Here is a 15,183-nt window from a genome sequence, read left to right on the forward strand (position 1 = left end):
GGCAACTAACAAGTTGGCAGCAAAAGGACTTATAATTTTCTTGACACACTTCTTAAAGTTTGTGAACAAAATATAACCATTATATTAGTTTAAAATTGTGGAGTCCACAATTTGGGTTTATATACTTTTTAAATAGGTATCATCATTTTAAACTAATCAATTATATAATTTGTTCACATTTTGAAAATATCCATTAATCTTGAATCACCAGTTCCTTCACACTATACTCTCTATAGGATTAAATAAGCCATCACTAAAACTCATCTTGAGAGAATACTTACATATCCTTGTGTGTTTTATCCTGCGTTTATCAGGCCCATTTAAACCCTAATGCTGTGTTTGGTTGGTGGATTTGAGCAGGGATTTGGAAAGGGAAAGGGAAAGGGAAAAGGAAAACTTAGGTGAAATGTGAATAAAATATACCTACATTTCACCTAGTTTCACACACCTTTTCATTTTCTCTTTCCAAATCTCTTCCCAAATCCCCCAACCAAATACAGCATAAAGCATAAGAATTCTTATAATCACACCTAAAGAGAATTGCCACATGCTAATCACCCCCTATCCTTTTTTCACTAAAAAAAAAAAAATCAAATAAATAAAAAGAAATGAATGCTATTTGTTGTCTTGGAAAATGGTAAAAAAAAAAAAAAAATTTAAGAGAGAGAGAGAGAGAGAGAGAGAGAGAGAGAGAGAGAATGAAACTGCATCTTGAAGCTTCAAATAAATTACACAACATGCAGCAATAATCAACATAGACATTTAGTGGGACAGAATGGAGTCATTTTATTTCAACAAGGATCATAAAAACCCATCTATAGTACAATTGATTTAAGAGAAAGTATGTATAGGCAACAACTACACAAAGGGACACTTTCATAATTTTATAACCACTCCAATGACAGCTAGTAATCCCCACAGCTTGGCATTGGCAATGCACAACCATAATTAGGAACACAATGGCCTTTAACATTGGCAAAGCAAAGGGTCCACTCATCAGATGGCTGCAACAATAAGCATTAACACAAAAACTATCCCCTGCATCAACTGCACATGAATTCCCTGTGTTGCCTACACACAACTGGCATGCTTCTTTTGGTGCCAAGTTAGCATCCTGTGTCGAATAAGCAAAAAAAAAAGGTGCCAAGTCAGCATCTCTGCCTTTTTTTTCTTTTGAGTTACCACCACCGGGATTTCCTCTTCTTTTCAACATTCTGTCTACTTTTTATTTCCAGCAAATCTTCACTCCATCATTCCTCAGTAGCACTGCCATTCTCTCTCTAGACAACAAAAATCCATTTGCTTCTCTACATTGCCATTCTGCATTAGATGATCACATAGAACAATCACAATCATGGTAAGCTTTCATGGTTCATCTTCTTCATTTTCAAGTAACTTGATCAATCTATTCTCTGTAAAACAATGGCCACATTACCTTTTTTGTGATTCTTCAATGATCAAGGGAACTCCTGTAAACATCATAGTCGGATCACACGTGTGGGCTGAGGATCCTGAAGTTGCATGGATCGACGGAGAAGTTGTAGAAATCAAAGACAGAGATGCTACAATAGTTACCACAAATGGGAGAACTGTAAGATAATCTTTCCACTCATTATATTCGAGAGCAATTGTATCTACATGATCAAACCACTAGGATCATTAGCTCCACTAATATTGCAGGAATCACTACAATAAGTATTTAAAACAACATACAAATAACATCTGTTCCTTTTAGGCACTGTAAATATATAACCGCATAACAAGTTTGAATGCAGATAACAAATATTACTTAAATAATAAGACATACTAGCAATACTGAAGCCTTTTTTCTCGACAATTTTCATTTATCAATGTCAGAAACTGTGTTGTAGTAAACTGGCATTGGTGGCAATATATACACAGTTCAATATTGACACAAGATGCACACAGTTTGCAAGAATGCCAAAAGGTAACACAACTGAAAAACTTGAATAAAGTTGCCATCCTACAAAAGAAAAATCTAATGACACTAAGGATGTGTTTGGTTAGAGGATTTGATGAGAGAAATGGAAAGAGAAAAGGAAATTCAATCCCACTTTTTGTGTGGTTATAATGAAAAACACAGGAGAAATGAAAGTGAGAGGGACATGTAATCCCACTTTTTGTCTTTTGGATTCATTTAGGCTTCTTTCTGTCTCCATTTCCCAACTCAACCAAACATAGCTTGAAATTCGAATCCTATCAATTCTTTCTCCAATGTTTCTATTTCCGTTTTCATTTCCATTTCTATTTGCCTCATGAAATCTGCTAACCAAACATAGCCTAAAGGGTTCTTGGCTCTGTTAGTACTTTGCAAGTTTGGTTGGAAAGTCAAAATGAAACATTAATATCCCAGCATAGACTTGCCCGTGTTATTATTTAAAAATTTTAGGCAATATCTTATTATAGTAATAACAGCCATTGCTTCAGTCATTGAGACAAAGGAGATCGTTCCCTTCCAAATTAAAGTGCAAAAACCGGTTGAGAATAATGAACAGATTTGGGTCCAAATGTCCCCTGAATTAGTATATCTATGTTTGCTTTCATAAATGTCAAGTGATCTTCAATGTCTTATGCTCTATTTGGTTGATTGGAATGAGATAGAACAGAATGGTCATTTCTTAGACTCCCCTATAGAATGATCGTTCTCTTATAATGGTGAATGATGATTCCATTTGCAATGTATTTTTTATTATTTTTTAGTCAACCAAACATAAGAATGTACAATTTGATGGAATGATCATTCCATTCCATACACTACCTAAGGAACTTGCAAAAGAAGACATCTAAACTAAGCATTAGTTCCCTTAACATATGCAGATAGTTGCAGATGTCTCAAGCATATATCCAAAAGACACAGAAGCACCACCAGCAGGGGTTGATGACATGACCAAATTAGCTTACCTCCATGAACCGGGAGTGCTTCACAATCTTGCTTCTCGGTTTTCTCTCAATGAGATATATGTGAGTGCTCATATAGCCTAATGAAAACCAAATTTGCAGTAAAATTTAGTAATAAAGTGAAATCCTTATAATTTATATCTGCAAAACAACTAGAAAACTGATAATCGGTCCTGAAATAAGCAGACTTACACTGGGAATATTCTAATAGCGGTGAATCCTTTCCGGAGACTTCCACACTTGTACGACATCCACATGATGGAACAATACAAAGGCGCAGCTTTTGGTGAGCTAAATCCACATCTTTTTGCCATTGCAGACGCTTGTTACAGGTATATCTAAATTGGGTGCAACCAAATGATCTCCAAAATAACATGCATAATCTGACAAAGATTTAATTCAATAATTCAATATTAGGGCAATGATACATGAACATGGAAGCCAATCCATCTTGGTAAGTGGAGAGAGTGGGGCTGGTAAAACAGAGACAACAAAAATGCTTATGAGATACCTTGCATTCATGGGGGGCAGATCTGGTGCTGAAGGAGGAAGAACAGTTGAACAACAAGTATTAGAGGTCTGTAAAAGTCAACATTACTTCATATATTTTAAGTGATATTATAAATTTTGTGATCATTTGGCATTTTGAATTTTCAGTCCAACCCGGTCTTGGAAGCATTTGGGAATGCCAAAACCGTGAAAAACAACAATTCCAGGTGAACTAGTTTGATGCTTTTGTTCCTTCAAATATATCCTATTTTTCATTCTATCTACTTCTATGGTTTGACTTACAAGAAAATTTACATGACTGAATGGTTGTACCAGTCGTTTTGGTAAATTTGTAGAGATCCAATTCGATAAGCATGGGAAGATCTCTGGAGCTGCAGTTCGAACATATCTTCTTGAAAGATCGCGTGTTTGCCAAGTCTCTGACCCAGAGAGGAACTACCACTGCTTTTACATGCTCTGTGCAGCCCCACCTGAAGTGAGCTTATGCAATCGAATCTAAATCACCACTGACGTGACACAACAATAACCATACATAGTGAGCTAACAGTAATATTTTATTCCAGGATGTGAAGAAATTCAAACTAGGAGACCCAAAAACATACCACTATCTAAATCAAACCAATTGTTATGAAGTGGCAAATGTGGATGATGCAAGGGAATATCTGGAGACCAGAAATGCCATGGATATTGTAGGAATCAGCCAGGACGAGCAGGTGCGTGTGTGTGTGTGTCCACTATGTGCAAAAACAGAGAGAATGAGTGAAATGAGCCATTTTACAAATCCAAATTAATATAATGAATTTTATTTTAATTTTTTTGTAGAATGCTATATTCCGTGTGGTAGCTGCAATACTTCATCTTGGAAACATAGACTTCATCAAAGGGAATGAAACAGATTCTTCAAAACTGAAAGATGAGAAAGCACGCTACCATCTTCAAACAGCTGCAGAGCTACTCATGTCAGAACTCTAATCAATTTGACCTATTAAATACAGTTTGGTACATCTTCAAGACTTCAACTATATACTTATATCATCTTAATATGCTTATATCCAGGTGTGATGAGAAAGCACTTGAAGACTCACTTTGCAAGCGTGTGATAGTAACTCCAGATGGAAATATTACAAAACCACTAGATCCAGCTTCAGCTGTCACAAGTCGTGATGCCCTGGCAAAGACAATATACTCCAGGCTTTTTGATTGGCAAGTAAATCAAACACACCTCTTTGAATTTCAATTTTTTTTCCCTCCAGACTGATAGCACTCCAACGTCAGACATTTATACTCCTGCTTGATCAATTACATTTGGAAGGAGGAAACAAAAATGTCTGGTGTCTCAGATTCCTCATCTGAGCTGAGTAAACTGTTGCGGATCGGGGGCACACCAGGGAACTCAAACAAGCAATAACACACAAGATTTAACGTGGTTCGGCAAGTCGCCTACGTCCACGGGCAGCGGATTCACTATATTGAACAAAATTGTAAGAATTACAACACTCTCTGTAATTCTCTCTCTCTCTTTGCTCTCTAAGCTCACACCTTCCTGTTATCTCAGCTGTACATCTTAACTCTCCTTAGCTTCTCTATATATAGAGATTACAAATGCAAGAGAAAGTCTTTGAAATGAGCTGGCTGCCAGCCCATTGTTGTGCTTTCGGTGGCTTTCCAGATTGATGCTTCACATGGCTTCTCATGGCCTCATGGCCAACTCACATGGCCTCATGGCTTCCCCACCATGTAGCTGGCTGCCACTTTCCATCACATGGCCAGAATCTGTAGCCAATGTTCAACAAATCTCCACCTTGGCGAGGATTCTCTTATCCAATATAGTGATCGATCAACACTGCCATGCACCCGAAGGTGCTCAGTTCCGAGAGATGTTGACCAAGTCCAAACAATGTTGGAGCTTGATCCCAGAAACTACCTTTGTGAGCATATCGGCCGGATTATCTGCAATACCAATCTTTTGAAGCAGAATATCCCCTTCATTCACAATTTCTCGGATGAAATGGAAACGGACATCAATGTGCTTGGTGCGGGCATGATGAACCTGGTTCTTTGCCAAACAAATGGCACTCTGACTGTCACAAAACACCTCAACGTGCTTCTGAACAATTCCCAAGTCTTCAATCAACCCATGTAGCCAAATAGCTTCCTTAAAGGCTTCCGTCACTGCCATGTACTCTGCCTCTGTAGTAGACAAAGCCACCGTTGACTGAAGCGTTGACCTCCAACTTACCGGCCCTTTAGCAAGCGTAAATAAATACTCTGTTGTTGACCGGCGTTTGTCTAAGTCACCAGCATAATCTGAGTCCACATATCCTTCCAAATTCTACCCGAGTCGGTTATCTCTCTCGAACTTCAATCCCAGATTGACCGTGCCATGTGTGTACCTTAGGATCCATTTCACTGCCTGCCAGTGATCTTTTCCTGGATCATGCATATACCTGCTTACCATACTCACAGCATGCGAGATGTCAGGCCGTGTACAAACCATAGCATACATTAATGCACCAACTGCATTTGCATATGAAACCTGTGCCATATGCTTCCGTTCTTCTTCTGTTCGTGGAGACAACGAAGCACTAAGCTTGAAATGAGGGGCCAATGGTGTACTTACAGCTTTGGTTTTCCCATTGATGCCAAATCTGTCTAACACCTTTTTCAGATACTGGGTTTGTGTCAGACAAACCGTGCCCTTCTTCCTGTCTCTCTTGATCTCCATGCCAAGAACTTTCTTTGCTTCTCCCAAATCCTTCATTTCAAACTCCCTTGCTAACTGTGCCTTGAGTTTGTCAATCTCCACCTTGCTCGTAGATGCAATCAGCATATCATCTACATATAAGAGCAAATAGATGAAGGAATCGTCGGGAAGCTTATGGAAATATACACAATGATCAAATTGACTTCTTGTGTATTCTGTCTCCATTATGAACCGATCAAATCGCTTGTACCACTGTCTCGGGGATTGCTTCAATCCGTACAACGATTTGTTCAGCTTACAGGCCCAATTCTCTTTTCCAGCAATTTTGAAACCATCTGGCTGGGACATGTATATCTCCTCTTCAAGATCTCCATGTAAGAAGGCAGTTTTGACGTCGAGTTGGGCGAACTCGAGATCAAACTGTGCAACCAAAGCTAACAAGATGCGAATAGACGTGTGTTTCACAACAGGTGAGAATACCTCATTGTAGTCTATTCCTTCGTTCTGAGCATAGCCTTTAGCTACCAATCTAGCTTTGAATCTGATGTTGTCTCTGCCTGGAATGCCTTCCTTCTTGGTGTAAACCCACTTACACCCAATTGCTTTCTTGCCTTTTGGAAGTTGCACCAACTCCCAAGTCTGGTTCTTGTGAAGTGACCCGATCTCTTCATCCATAGCCTCCTTCCATTTGACACTTTCTGCATTATGCACGGCTTCTTTGAAAGTGCAAGGAACATTGTCTTCAATGATTGGAAGTGCATAGGCTACCATATCAGGTCATCCAACTGGGTTGCTTAGCAACCCTTTTTCCTTTCCTGATTGCAATGGGTTCTGATTGTTGCGGAGCCTCTGGATCTTCATTTTCATCTGAACTCTCTTCAGAGCTATCCTCTGAGACTTCTTCAGGATGGTTGATTGGCTGACTAGTCTTTGCTGGAGTCTCAAACTCCACCTGCACTGACTTCTTCAATGCTTCCTCATTCTGTTGAGGATCTGGTTGCTTCAGCATTGCAGACTCATCAAAGGTAACGTCTCTTCTGATGAGAACTTTCTTTGATTCAGGGCACCACAGTCTGTATCCCTTGACACCGTCACCGAAGCCCAAGAAGATGGCTTTCTTGGCTCTTGGATCCAACTTAGATTCTGTAACATAAAAATATGCTGGACATCCAAAGATACGTAACTGATCATAATCAGTAACTGGGACTCCTGACCATACCTCCATGGGAGTCTTCCCATCTAATGCTGCAGTAGGTAGTCTGTTGACAAGATGACGAGCATAGTTCAATGTCTCGCCCCAAAATGCCTTGCTCAATCCAGACTGTGACAGCATACACCGGACTTTCTCCACCAAAGTGCGGTTCATGCGTTCTGCAACTCCATTCTGCTGCGGTGTTCCAGGAACTGTGAAATGTCTCACTATCCCTGCATTCTGGCAAACCTCAAAGAAGGGATCTGATGTATATTCTCCACCATTGTCAGATCTGAGCTTCTTGATCCGTCTGCCTGTCTGGGTCTCAATCATCTTCTTCCACGTAAGAAAGATGTCTAAGACTTCATCTTTGTGTTTCATTGTATAAATCGAAACTCTTCTAGAGAAATCATCAATGAACGACACAAAGTAGTGTTTACCTCCCAACGAAGCATTCTTGGAAGGACCCCATACGTCGGTGTGGACGTAGGCTAGAATCCCTTTGGTACGGTGAATTGCAGTACCAAACTTGATTCTTGTTTGCTTGCCCAATACACAATGCTCGCAGAACTCAAGCTTCCCCGTCTTGGCGCCTTTCAACAGGCCTTGCTTTACCAACCCTTGTAAAGCCTTCTCACCGACATGCCCTAGGCGCATGTGCCAAAGTTTGGAAGTGTCTGATGCATCATCTTCTGAGCTGGAACTGGTGGAGACAGCCACTCTCCCTGTGACTGTAGAGCCATCTAGGAAATATAAATTTCCCTGTCGAGTACCCTTCATTGCAACCAATGCTCCTCGAACAACTTTAAGGACTCCACCTTCCATGGTTACTCTGTAACCTTTGGAGTCTAAAACTCCCACTGAGATGAGATTCTTGGTTAGATCTGGTACATACCGTACATCTTCAAGAATTCTGATTATTCCATCATGGATCTTCAGTTTAATTGTTCCAATCCCCTTTGTCTGGCAAGCTTGGTCGTTGCCCATCAGCACAACTCCTCCATCGAACTCTCGTAAGCTCGAGAACCACTGCTTGTTAGGACACATATGGAATGAACATCCGGAATCTATTATCCATTCATCAGACTGGCCATATGATGAAACTGTGAAGGCTCCTCCTTCATCATTATCTCCATCTCGTGCAATATTCACCTTCTCTTCTGTCTTGTCTTTATTTGGACAATCTTTTGCCCAATGCCCCTTCTGGCGACAAGCTGCACACTCGTCTTTTGTAAGACGTCTTTTGTCTGAAGGTTTCCCCCTGGATTTTGAGCGAGACTTTCCTCGCCCTGTATTTCTTCTGTTATTTGTTCTGCCTCTGACTGTTAATGCCTCGGATGTTGAGTCCCTGTTTGCAGACTTATCTTTCCTTCTGAACTCATTGTTCACCAAGGCGTTTGCAACATCAATATACTTGATCTTCTCTTTACCATACAGTAAAGTAGTAGTGAGATGATCATACGAGTCAGGCAAGGAATTTAACAATAACAGTGCTTTGTCTTCATCACCAACTTGATCATCTAAATTCTTCAAATCCGTAATAATTTTGTTGAAGTTATTTAGGTGTTCGTTCATCGAAATACCTTTAATGTAGTCGAAACGAAACAACCTCTTCCTCAAGTAGAGCCGGTTCTCAATGCTCTTTGTCATGAACTTATCTTCCAGCGCCTTCCAAAGCTTCTTCGCAATATCATATTCTGTAAAGGCATACTTCTCCTCTTTTGCAAGGCAAAGTCGGATGGAACTGCAGGCCAGGAGATTTACCCTCTCCCATTCTATCTCGTCCAGGTCATCTGGTTTGTCCCCCAGAGTGAAGTGCAAGTTCATTTGGACAAGCATATCCTTAACTTCGCATCTCCACATGCCGAAGTTGCTGCTTCCATTGAACTTCTCTACCTCGAACTTGGCATGGGACACTGGGGTCCAATGCCTAGAAGTGTTTGTACTGGCTGAATTACTTACGGACTCGGTTGATCTAGATTCTGCCATTTTTTAGAAACTTCAATTCAAAAAACTGACTGTACAGATGTGTCCGGAATACTCCAAATAGTTGGGAAGCACTATTGGATCGTCAAAAACGGACTCCGAATGGCTCCGATCTGGCAAAAACACTTTGGACGGGTCAGATTTGCAGAATCTGGTGCGCTGAGATGCACCGGATAATTTCTCCGGTCAACGGCTCGGTCAACGGCGCAGGCGGCGCGGTCAACGGAGGATCGGCGGCGCGGTCAACGCGGCTTGACGGCGCAGTCAACTCGACTTGACGGCTGGTCAACGCGGCTTGGTCAGCGGCTCAGGCTGACTGGGCAGGGCACGTGTCCGACACGTGGTTGACACGTGGCTGACGTGTCGGCTGACTAGGTCGTCTTCTTCACTGAGCAGCGCGTGGGGCGCGTGGGGCGCGTGGGTTTCACGCGCAATCTTCTCCTGGCGCGTGACGGCGCGTCGAAGCTCCTTTGGGCTCTGTTTTTGCTGTTCTGGACTCCTCTCGGGGAGTTCTTCCTCCTGGTATGGTCAAAAGTGGATTTTGAGCACTTCGAAATCTGGGCACTTTCGGGAAAAATTCGATTTTTTGCAACCCGAGCTCTGATACCAATTGTTGCGGATCGGGGGCACACCAGGGAACTCAAACAAGCAATAACACACAAGATTTAACGTGGTTCGGCAAGTCGCCTACGTCCACGGGCAGCGGATTCACTATATTGAACAAAATGGTAAGAATTACAACACTCTCTGTAATTCTCTCTCTCTCTCTTTGCTCTCTAAGCTCACACCTCTTGGTATCAGAGCCCTGGTGTGAGCTTAGAGCGCAAAGAGAGAGAGAGAATTACAGAGAGTGTTGTAATTCTTACCATTTTGTTCAATATAGTGAATCCGCTGCCCGTGGACGTAGGCGACTTGCCGAACCACGTTAAATCTTATGTGTTATTGCTTGTTTAAGTTCCCTAGTATGCCCCCGATCCGCAACACGAACACCTAAATAACTTCAACAAAATTATTACGGATTTGAAGAATTTGGATGATCAAGTTGGTGATGAAGACAAAGCACTGTTATTGTTAAATTCCTTGCCTGACTCGTATGATCATCTCACTACTACTTTACTGTACGGTAAAGAAAAGATCAAGTATATTGATGTTGCAAACGCCTTGGTGAACAATGAGTTCAGAAGGAAAGATAAGTCTGCAAACAGGGACTCAACATCCGAGGCATTAACAGTCAGAGGCAGAACAAATAACAGAAGAAATACAGGGCGAGGAAAGTCTCGCTCAAAATCCAGGGGGAAACCTTCAGACAAAAGACGTCTTGCAAAAGACGAGTGTGCAGCTTGTCGCCAAAAGGGGCATTGGGCAAAAGATTGTCCAAATAAAGACAAGACAGAAGAGAAGGTGAATATTGCACGAGATGGAGATAATGATGAAGGAGGAGCCTTCACAGTTTCATCATATGGCCAGTCTGATGAATGGATAATAGATTCCGGATGTTCATTCCACATGTGTCCTAACAAGCAGTGGTTCTCGAGCTTACGAGAGTTCGATGGAGGAGTTGTGCTGATGGGCAACGACCAAGCTTGCCAGACAAAGGGGATTGGAACAATTAAACTGAAGATCCATGATGGAACAATCAAAATTCTTGAAGATGTACGGTATGTACCAGATCTAACCAAGAATCTCATCTCAGTGGGAGTTTTAGACTCCAAAGGTTACAGAGTAACCATGGAAGGTGGAGTCCTTAAAGTTGTTCGAGGAGCATTGGTTGCAATGAAGGGTACTCCCATGGAGGTATGGTCAGGAGTCCCAGTTACTGATTATGATCAGTTACGTATCTTTGGATGTCCAGCATATTTTCATGTTACAGAATCTAAGTTGGATCCAAGAGCCAAGAAAGCCATCTTCTTGGGCTTCGGTGACGGTGTCAAGGGATACAGACTGTGGTGCCCTGAATCAAAGAAAGTTCTCATCAGAAGAGAGGTTACCTTTGATGAGTCTGCAATGCTGAAGCAACCAAATCCTCAACAGAATGAGGAAGCATTGAAGAAGTCAGTGCAGGTGGAGTTTGAGACTCCAGCAAAGACTAGTCAGCCAATCAACCATCCTGAAGTAGTCTCAGAGGATAGCTCTGAAGAGAGTTCAGATGAAAATGAAGATCCAGAGGCTCCGCAACAATCAGAACCCATTGCAATCAGGAAAGGAAAAAGGGTTACTAAGCAACCCAGTTGGATGACCGATATGGTAGCCTATGCACTTCCAATCATTGAAGACAATGTTCCTTGCACTTTCAAAGAAGCCGTGCATAATGCAGAAAGTGTCAAATGGAAGGAGGCTATGGATGAAGAGATCGGGTCACTTCACAAGAACCAGACTTGGGAGTTGGTGCAACTTCCAAAAGGCAAGAAAGCAATTGGGTGTAAGTGGGTTTACACCAAGAAGGAAGGCATTCCAGGCAGAGACAACATCAGATTCAAAGCTAGATTGGTAGCTAAAGGCTATGCTCAGAACGAAGGAATAGACTACAATGAGGTATTCTCACCTGTTGTGAAGCACACGTCTATTCGCATCTTGTTAGCTTTGGTTGCACAGTTTGATCTCGAGCTCGCCCAACTCGACGTCAAAACTGCCTTCTTACATGGAGATCTTGAAGAGGAGATATACATGTCCCAGCCAGATGGTTTCAAAATTGCTGGAAAAGAGAATTGGGCCTGTAAGCTGAACAAATCGTTGTACGGATTGAAGCAATCCCCGAGACAGTGGTACAAGCGATTTGATCGGTTCATGATGGAGACAGAATACACAAGAAGTCAATTTGATCATTGTGTATATTTCCGTAAGCTTCCCGACGATTCCTTCATCTATTTTCTCTTATATGTAGATGATATGCTGATTGCATCTACGAGCAAGGTGGAGATTGACAAACTCAAGGCACAGTTAGCAAGGGAGTTTGAAATGAACGATTTGGGAGAAGCAAAGAAAGTTCTTGGCATGGAGATCAAGAGAGATAGGAAGAAGGGCACGGTTTGTCTGACACAAACCCAGTATCTGAAAGAGGTGTTAGACAGATTTGGCATCAATGGGAAAACCAAAGCTGTAAGTACACCATTGGCCCCTCATTTCAAGCTTAGTGCTTCGTTGTCTCCACGCACAGAAGAAGAACGGAAGCATATGGCACAGGTTTCATATGCAAATGCAGTTGGTGCATTAATGTATGCTATGGTTTGTACACGGCCTGACATCTCGCATGCTGTGAGTATGGTAAGCAGGTATATGCATGATCCAGGAAAAGATCACTGGCAGGCAGTGAAATGGATCCTAAGGTACTTACATGGCACGGTCAATCTGGGATTGAAGTTCGAGAGAGATAACCGACTCGGGCAGAATTTGGAAGGATATGTGGACTCAGATTATGCTGGTGACTTAGACAAACGCCGGTCAACAACAGGGTATTTATTTACGCTTGCTAAAGGGCCGGTAAGTTGGAGGTCAACGCTTTAGTCAACGGTGGCTTTGTCTACTATAGAGGCAGAGTACATGGCAGTGACGGAAGCCTTTAAGGAAGCTATTTGGCTACATGGGTTGATTGAAGACTTGGGAATTGTTCAGAAGCACGTTGAGGTGTTTTGTGACAGTCAGAGTGCCATTTGTTTGGCAAAGAACCAGGTTCATCATGCCCGCACCAAGCACATTGATGTCCGTTTCCATTTCATCCGAGAAATTGTGAATGAAGGGGATATTCTGCTTCAAAAGATTGGTACTGCAGATAATCCGGCCGATATTCTCACAAAGGTAGTTTCTGGGATCAAGTTCCAACATTGTTTGGACTTGGTCAACATCTCTCGGAACTGAGCACCTTCGGGTGCATGGCAGTGTTGATCGATCACTATATTGGATAAGAGAATCCTCGCCAAGGTGGAGATTTGTTGAATATTAGCTACAGATTCTGGCCATGTGATGGAAAGTGGCAGCCAGCTACATGGTGGGGAAGCCATGAGGCCATGTGAGTTGGCCATGAGGCCATGAGAAGCCATGTGAAGCATCAATCTGGAAAGCCACCGAAAGCACAACAATGGGCTGGCAGCCAGCTCATTTCAAAGACTTTCTCTTGCATTTGTAATCTCTATATATAGAGAAGCTAAGGAGAGTTGAGATGTACAGCTGAGATAACAGGAAGGTGTGAGCTTAGAGAGCAAAGAGAGAGAGAGAATTACAGAGAGTGTTGTAATTCTTACCATTTTGTTCAATATAGTGAATCCGCTGCCCGTGGACGTAGGCGACTTGCCGAACCACGTTAAATCTTGTGTGTTATTGCTTGTTTGAGTTCCCTGGTGTGCCCCCGATCCGCAACAGTTCGTTCATCGAAATACCTTTAATGTAGTCGAAACGAAACAACCTCTTCCTCAAGTAGAGCCGGTTCTCAATGCTCTTTGTCATGAACTTATCTTCCAGCGCCTTCCAAAGCTTCTTCGCAATATCATATTCTGTAAAGACATACTTCTCCTCTTTTGCAAGGCAAATTCGGATGGAACTGCAGGCCAGGAGATTCACCATCTCCCATTCTATCTCGTCCAGGTCATCTGGTTTGTCTCCCAGAGTGAAGTGCAGGTTCATTTGGACAAGCATATCCTTAACTTTGCATCTCCACATGCCGAAGTTGCTGTTTCCATCGAACTTCTCTATCTCGAACTTGGCATGGGACACCGGGGTCCAATGCCTAGAAGTGCTTGTACTGGCTGAATTACTTACGGACTCGGTTGATCTAGATTCTGCCATTTTTTAGAAACTTCAATTCAAAAAACTGACCGTACAGATGTATCCGGAATACTCCAAATAGTTGGGAAGCACTATTGGATCGTCAAAAACGGACTCCGAATGGCTCCGATCTGGCAAAAACACTTTGGACGGGTCAGATTTGCAGAATCTGGTGCGCTGAGATGCACCGGATAATTTCTCCGGTCAACGGCTGGTCAACGGCTCGGTCAACGGCGCAGGCGGCGCGATCAACGCGGCTTGACGGCTGGTCAACTCGGCTTGACGGCGCAGTCAACTCGGCTTGACGGCTGGTCAACGCGGCTTGGTCAGCGGCTCAGGCTGACTGGGCAGGGCACGTGTCCGACCCGTGGCTGACACGTGGCTGACGTGTCGGCTGACTAGGTCGTTTTCTTCACTGAGCAGCGCGTGGGGCGCGTGTGGCGTGTGGGTTTCACGCGCAATCTTCTCCTGGCGCGTGACGGCACGTCGAAGCTCCTCTGGGCTCTGTTTTTGCTGTTCTGGACTCCTCTCGGGGAGTTCTTCCTCCTGGTATGGTCAAAAGTGGATTTTGAGCACTTCGAAATCTGGGCACTTTCGGGAAAAATTTGATTTTTCGCAACCCGAGCTCTGATACCAATTGTTGCGGATCGGGGGCACACCAGGGAACTCAAACAAGCAATAACACACAAGATTTAACGTGGTTCGGCAAGTCGCCTACGTCCACGGGCAGCAGATTCACTATATTGAACAAAATGGTAAGAATGACAACACTCTCTGTAATTCTCTCTCTCTCTTTGCTCTCTAAGCTCACACCTTCCTGTTATCTCAGCTGTACATCTCAACTCTCCTTAGCTTCTCTATATATAGAGATTACAAATGCAAGAGAAAGTCTTTGAAATGAGCTGGCTGCCAGCCCATTGTTGTGCTTTCGGTGGCTTTCCAGATTGATGCTTTACATGGCTTCTCATGGCCTCATGGCCAACTCACATGGCCTCATGGCTTCCCCACCATGTAGCTGGCTGCCACTTTCCATCACATGGCCAGAATCTGTAGCCAATATTCAACATAAACAAGTAAGAAAAACTCAAGTACAACAACACTCAGGGAAAATTATTAA

At 42.7% G+C, this 15,183-nt stretch overlaps 1 protein-coding gene and 1 long non-coding RNA gene across 3 annotated transcripts in view; one reads left to right on the forward strand and one right to left on the reverse strand.

Moving 5' to 3' along the window:
* The first annotated feature begins 1,223 nt into the window (after window positions 1–1,223).
* LOC114314639 (myosin-12-like) overlaps window positions 1,224–15,183 on the forward strand; it is a 46,465-nt gene continuing 32,505 nt past the window's right edge. Inside the window, exons 1-10 of one of the 2 annotated variants that reach the window (XM_082916136.1) lie at window positions 1,224–1,357; window positions 1,463–1,591; window positions 2,839–2,982; window positions 3,106–3,251; window positions 3,337–3,496; window positions 3,577–3,635; window positions 3,745–3,904; window positions 3,993–4,142; window positions 4,252–4,388; window positions 4,486–4,632. In XM_082916136.1, the coding sequence (XP_082772262.1) occupies window positions 1,355–1,357; window positions 1,463–1,591; window positions 2,839–2,982; window positions 3,106–3,251; window positions 3,337–3,496; window positions 3,577–3,635; window positions 3,745–3,904; window positions 3,993–4,142; window positions 4,252–4,388; window positions 4,486–4,632 (1,235 nt within the window). In that variant the 5' untranslated portion in view covers window positions 1,224–1,354. Of the gene's footprint in view, window positions 1,358–1,442; window positions 1,592–2,838; window positions 2,983–3,105; window positions 3,252–3,336; window positions 3,497–3,576; window positions 3,636–3,744; window positions 3,905–3,992; window positions 4,143–4,251; window positions 4,389–4,485; window positions 4,633–15,183 lie in introns of those variants that run through there. The other variant, XM_082916135.1, reaches the window with a different exon arrangement.
* LOC145820461 (uncharacterized) lies at window positions 2,881–3,568 on the reverse strand. Its single transcript, XR_014362047.1, has 3 exons — window positions 3,431–3,568; window positions 3,112–3,302; window positions 2,881–2,999 (listed from the first exon to the last, which is right to left on the reverse strand). It is a non-coding gene; the product is annotated as an uncharacterized LOC145820461 (long non-coding RNA).

Source organism: Camellia sinensis, chromosome 2 (assembly GCF_055761805.1).
Source record: "Camellia sinensis isolate YWXY chromosome 2, ASM5576180v1, whole genome shotgun sequence".
NCBI classification, from domain to species: Eukaryota; Viridiplantae; Streptophyta; class Magnoliopsida; order Ericales; family Theaceae; genus Camellia; species Camellia sinensis.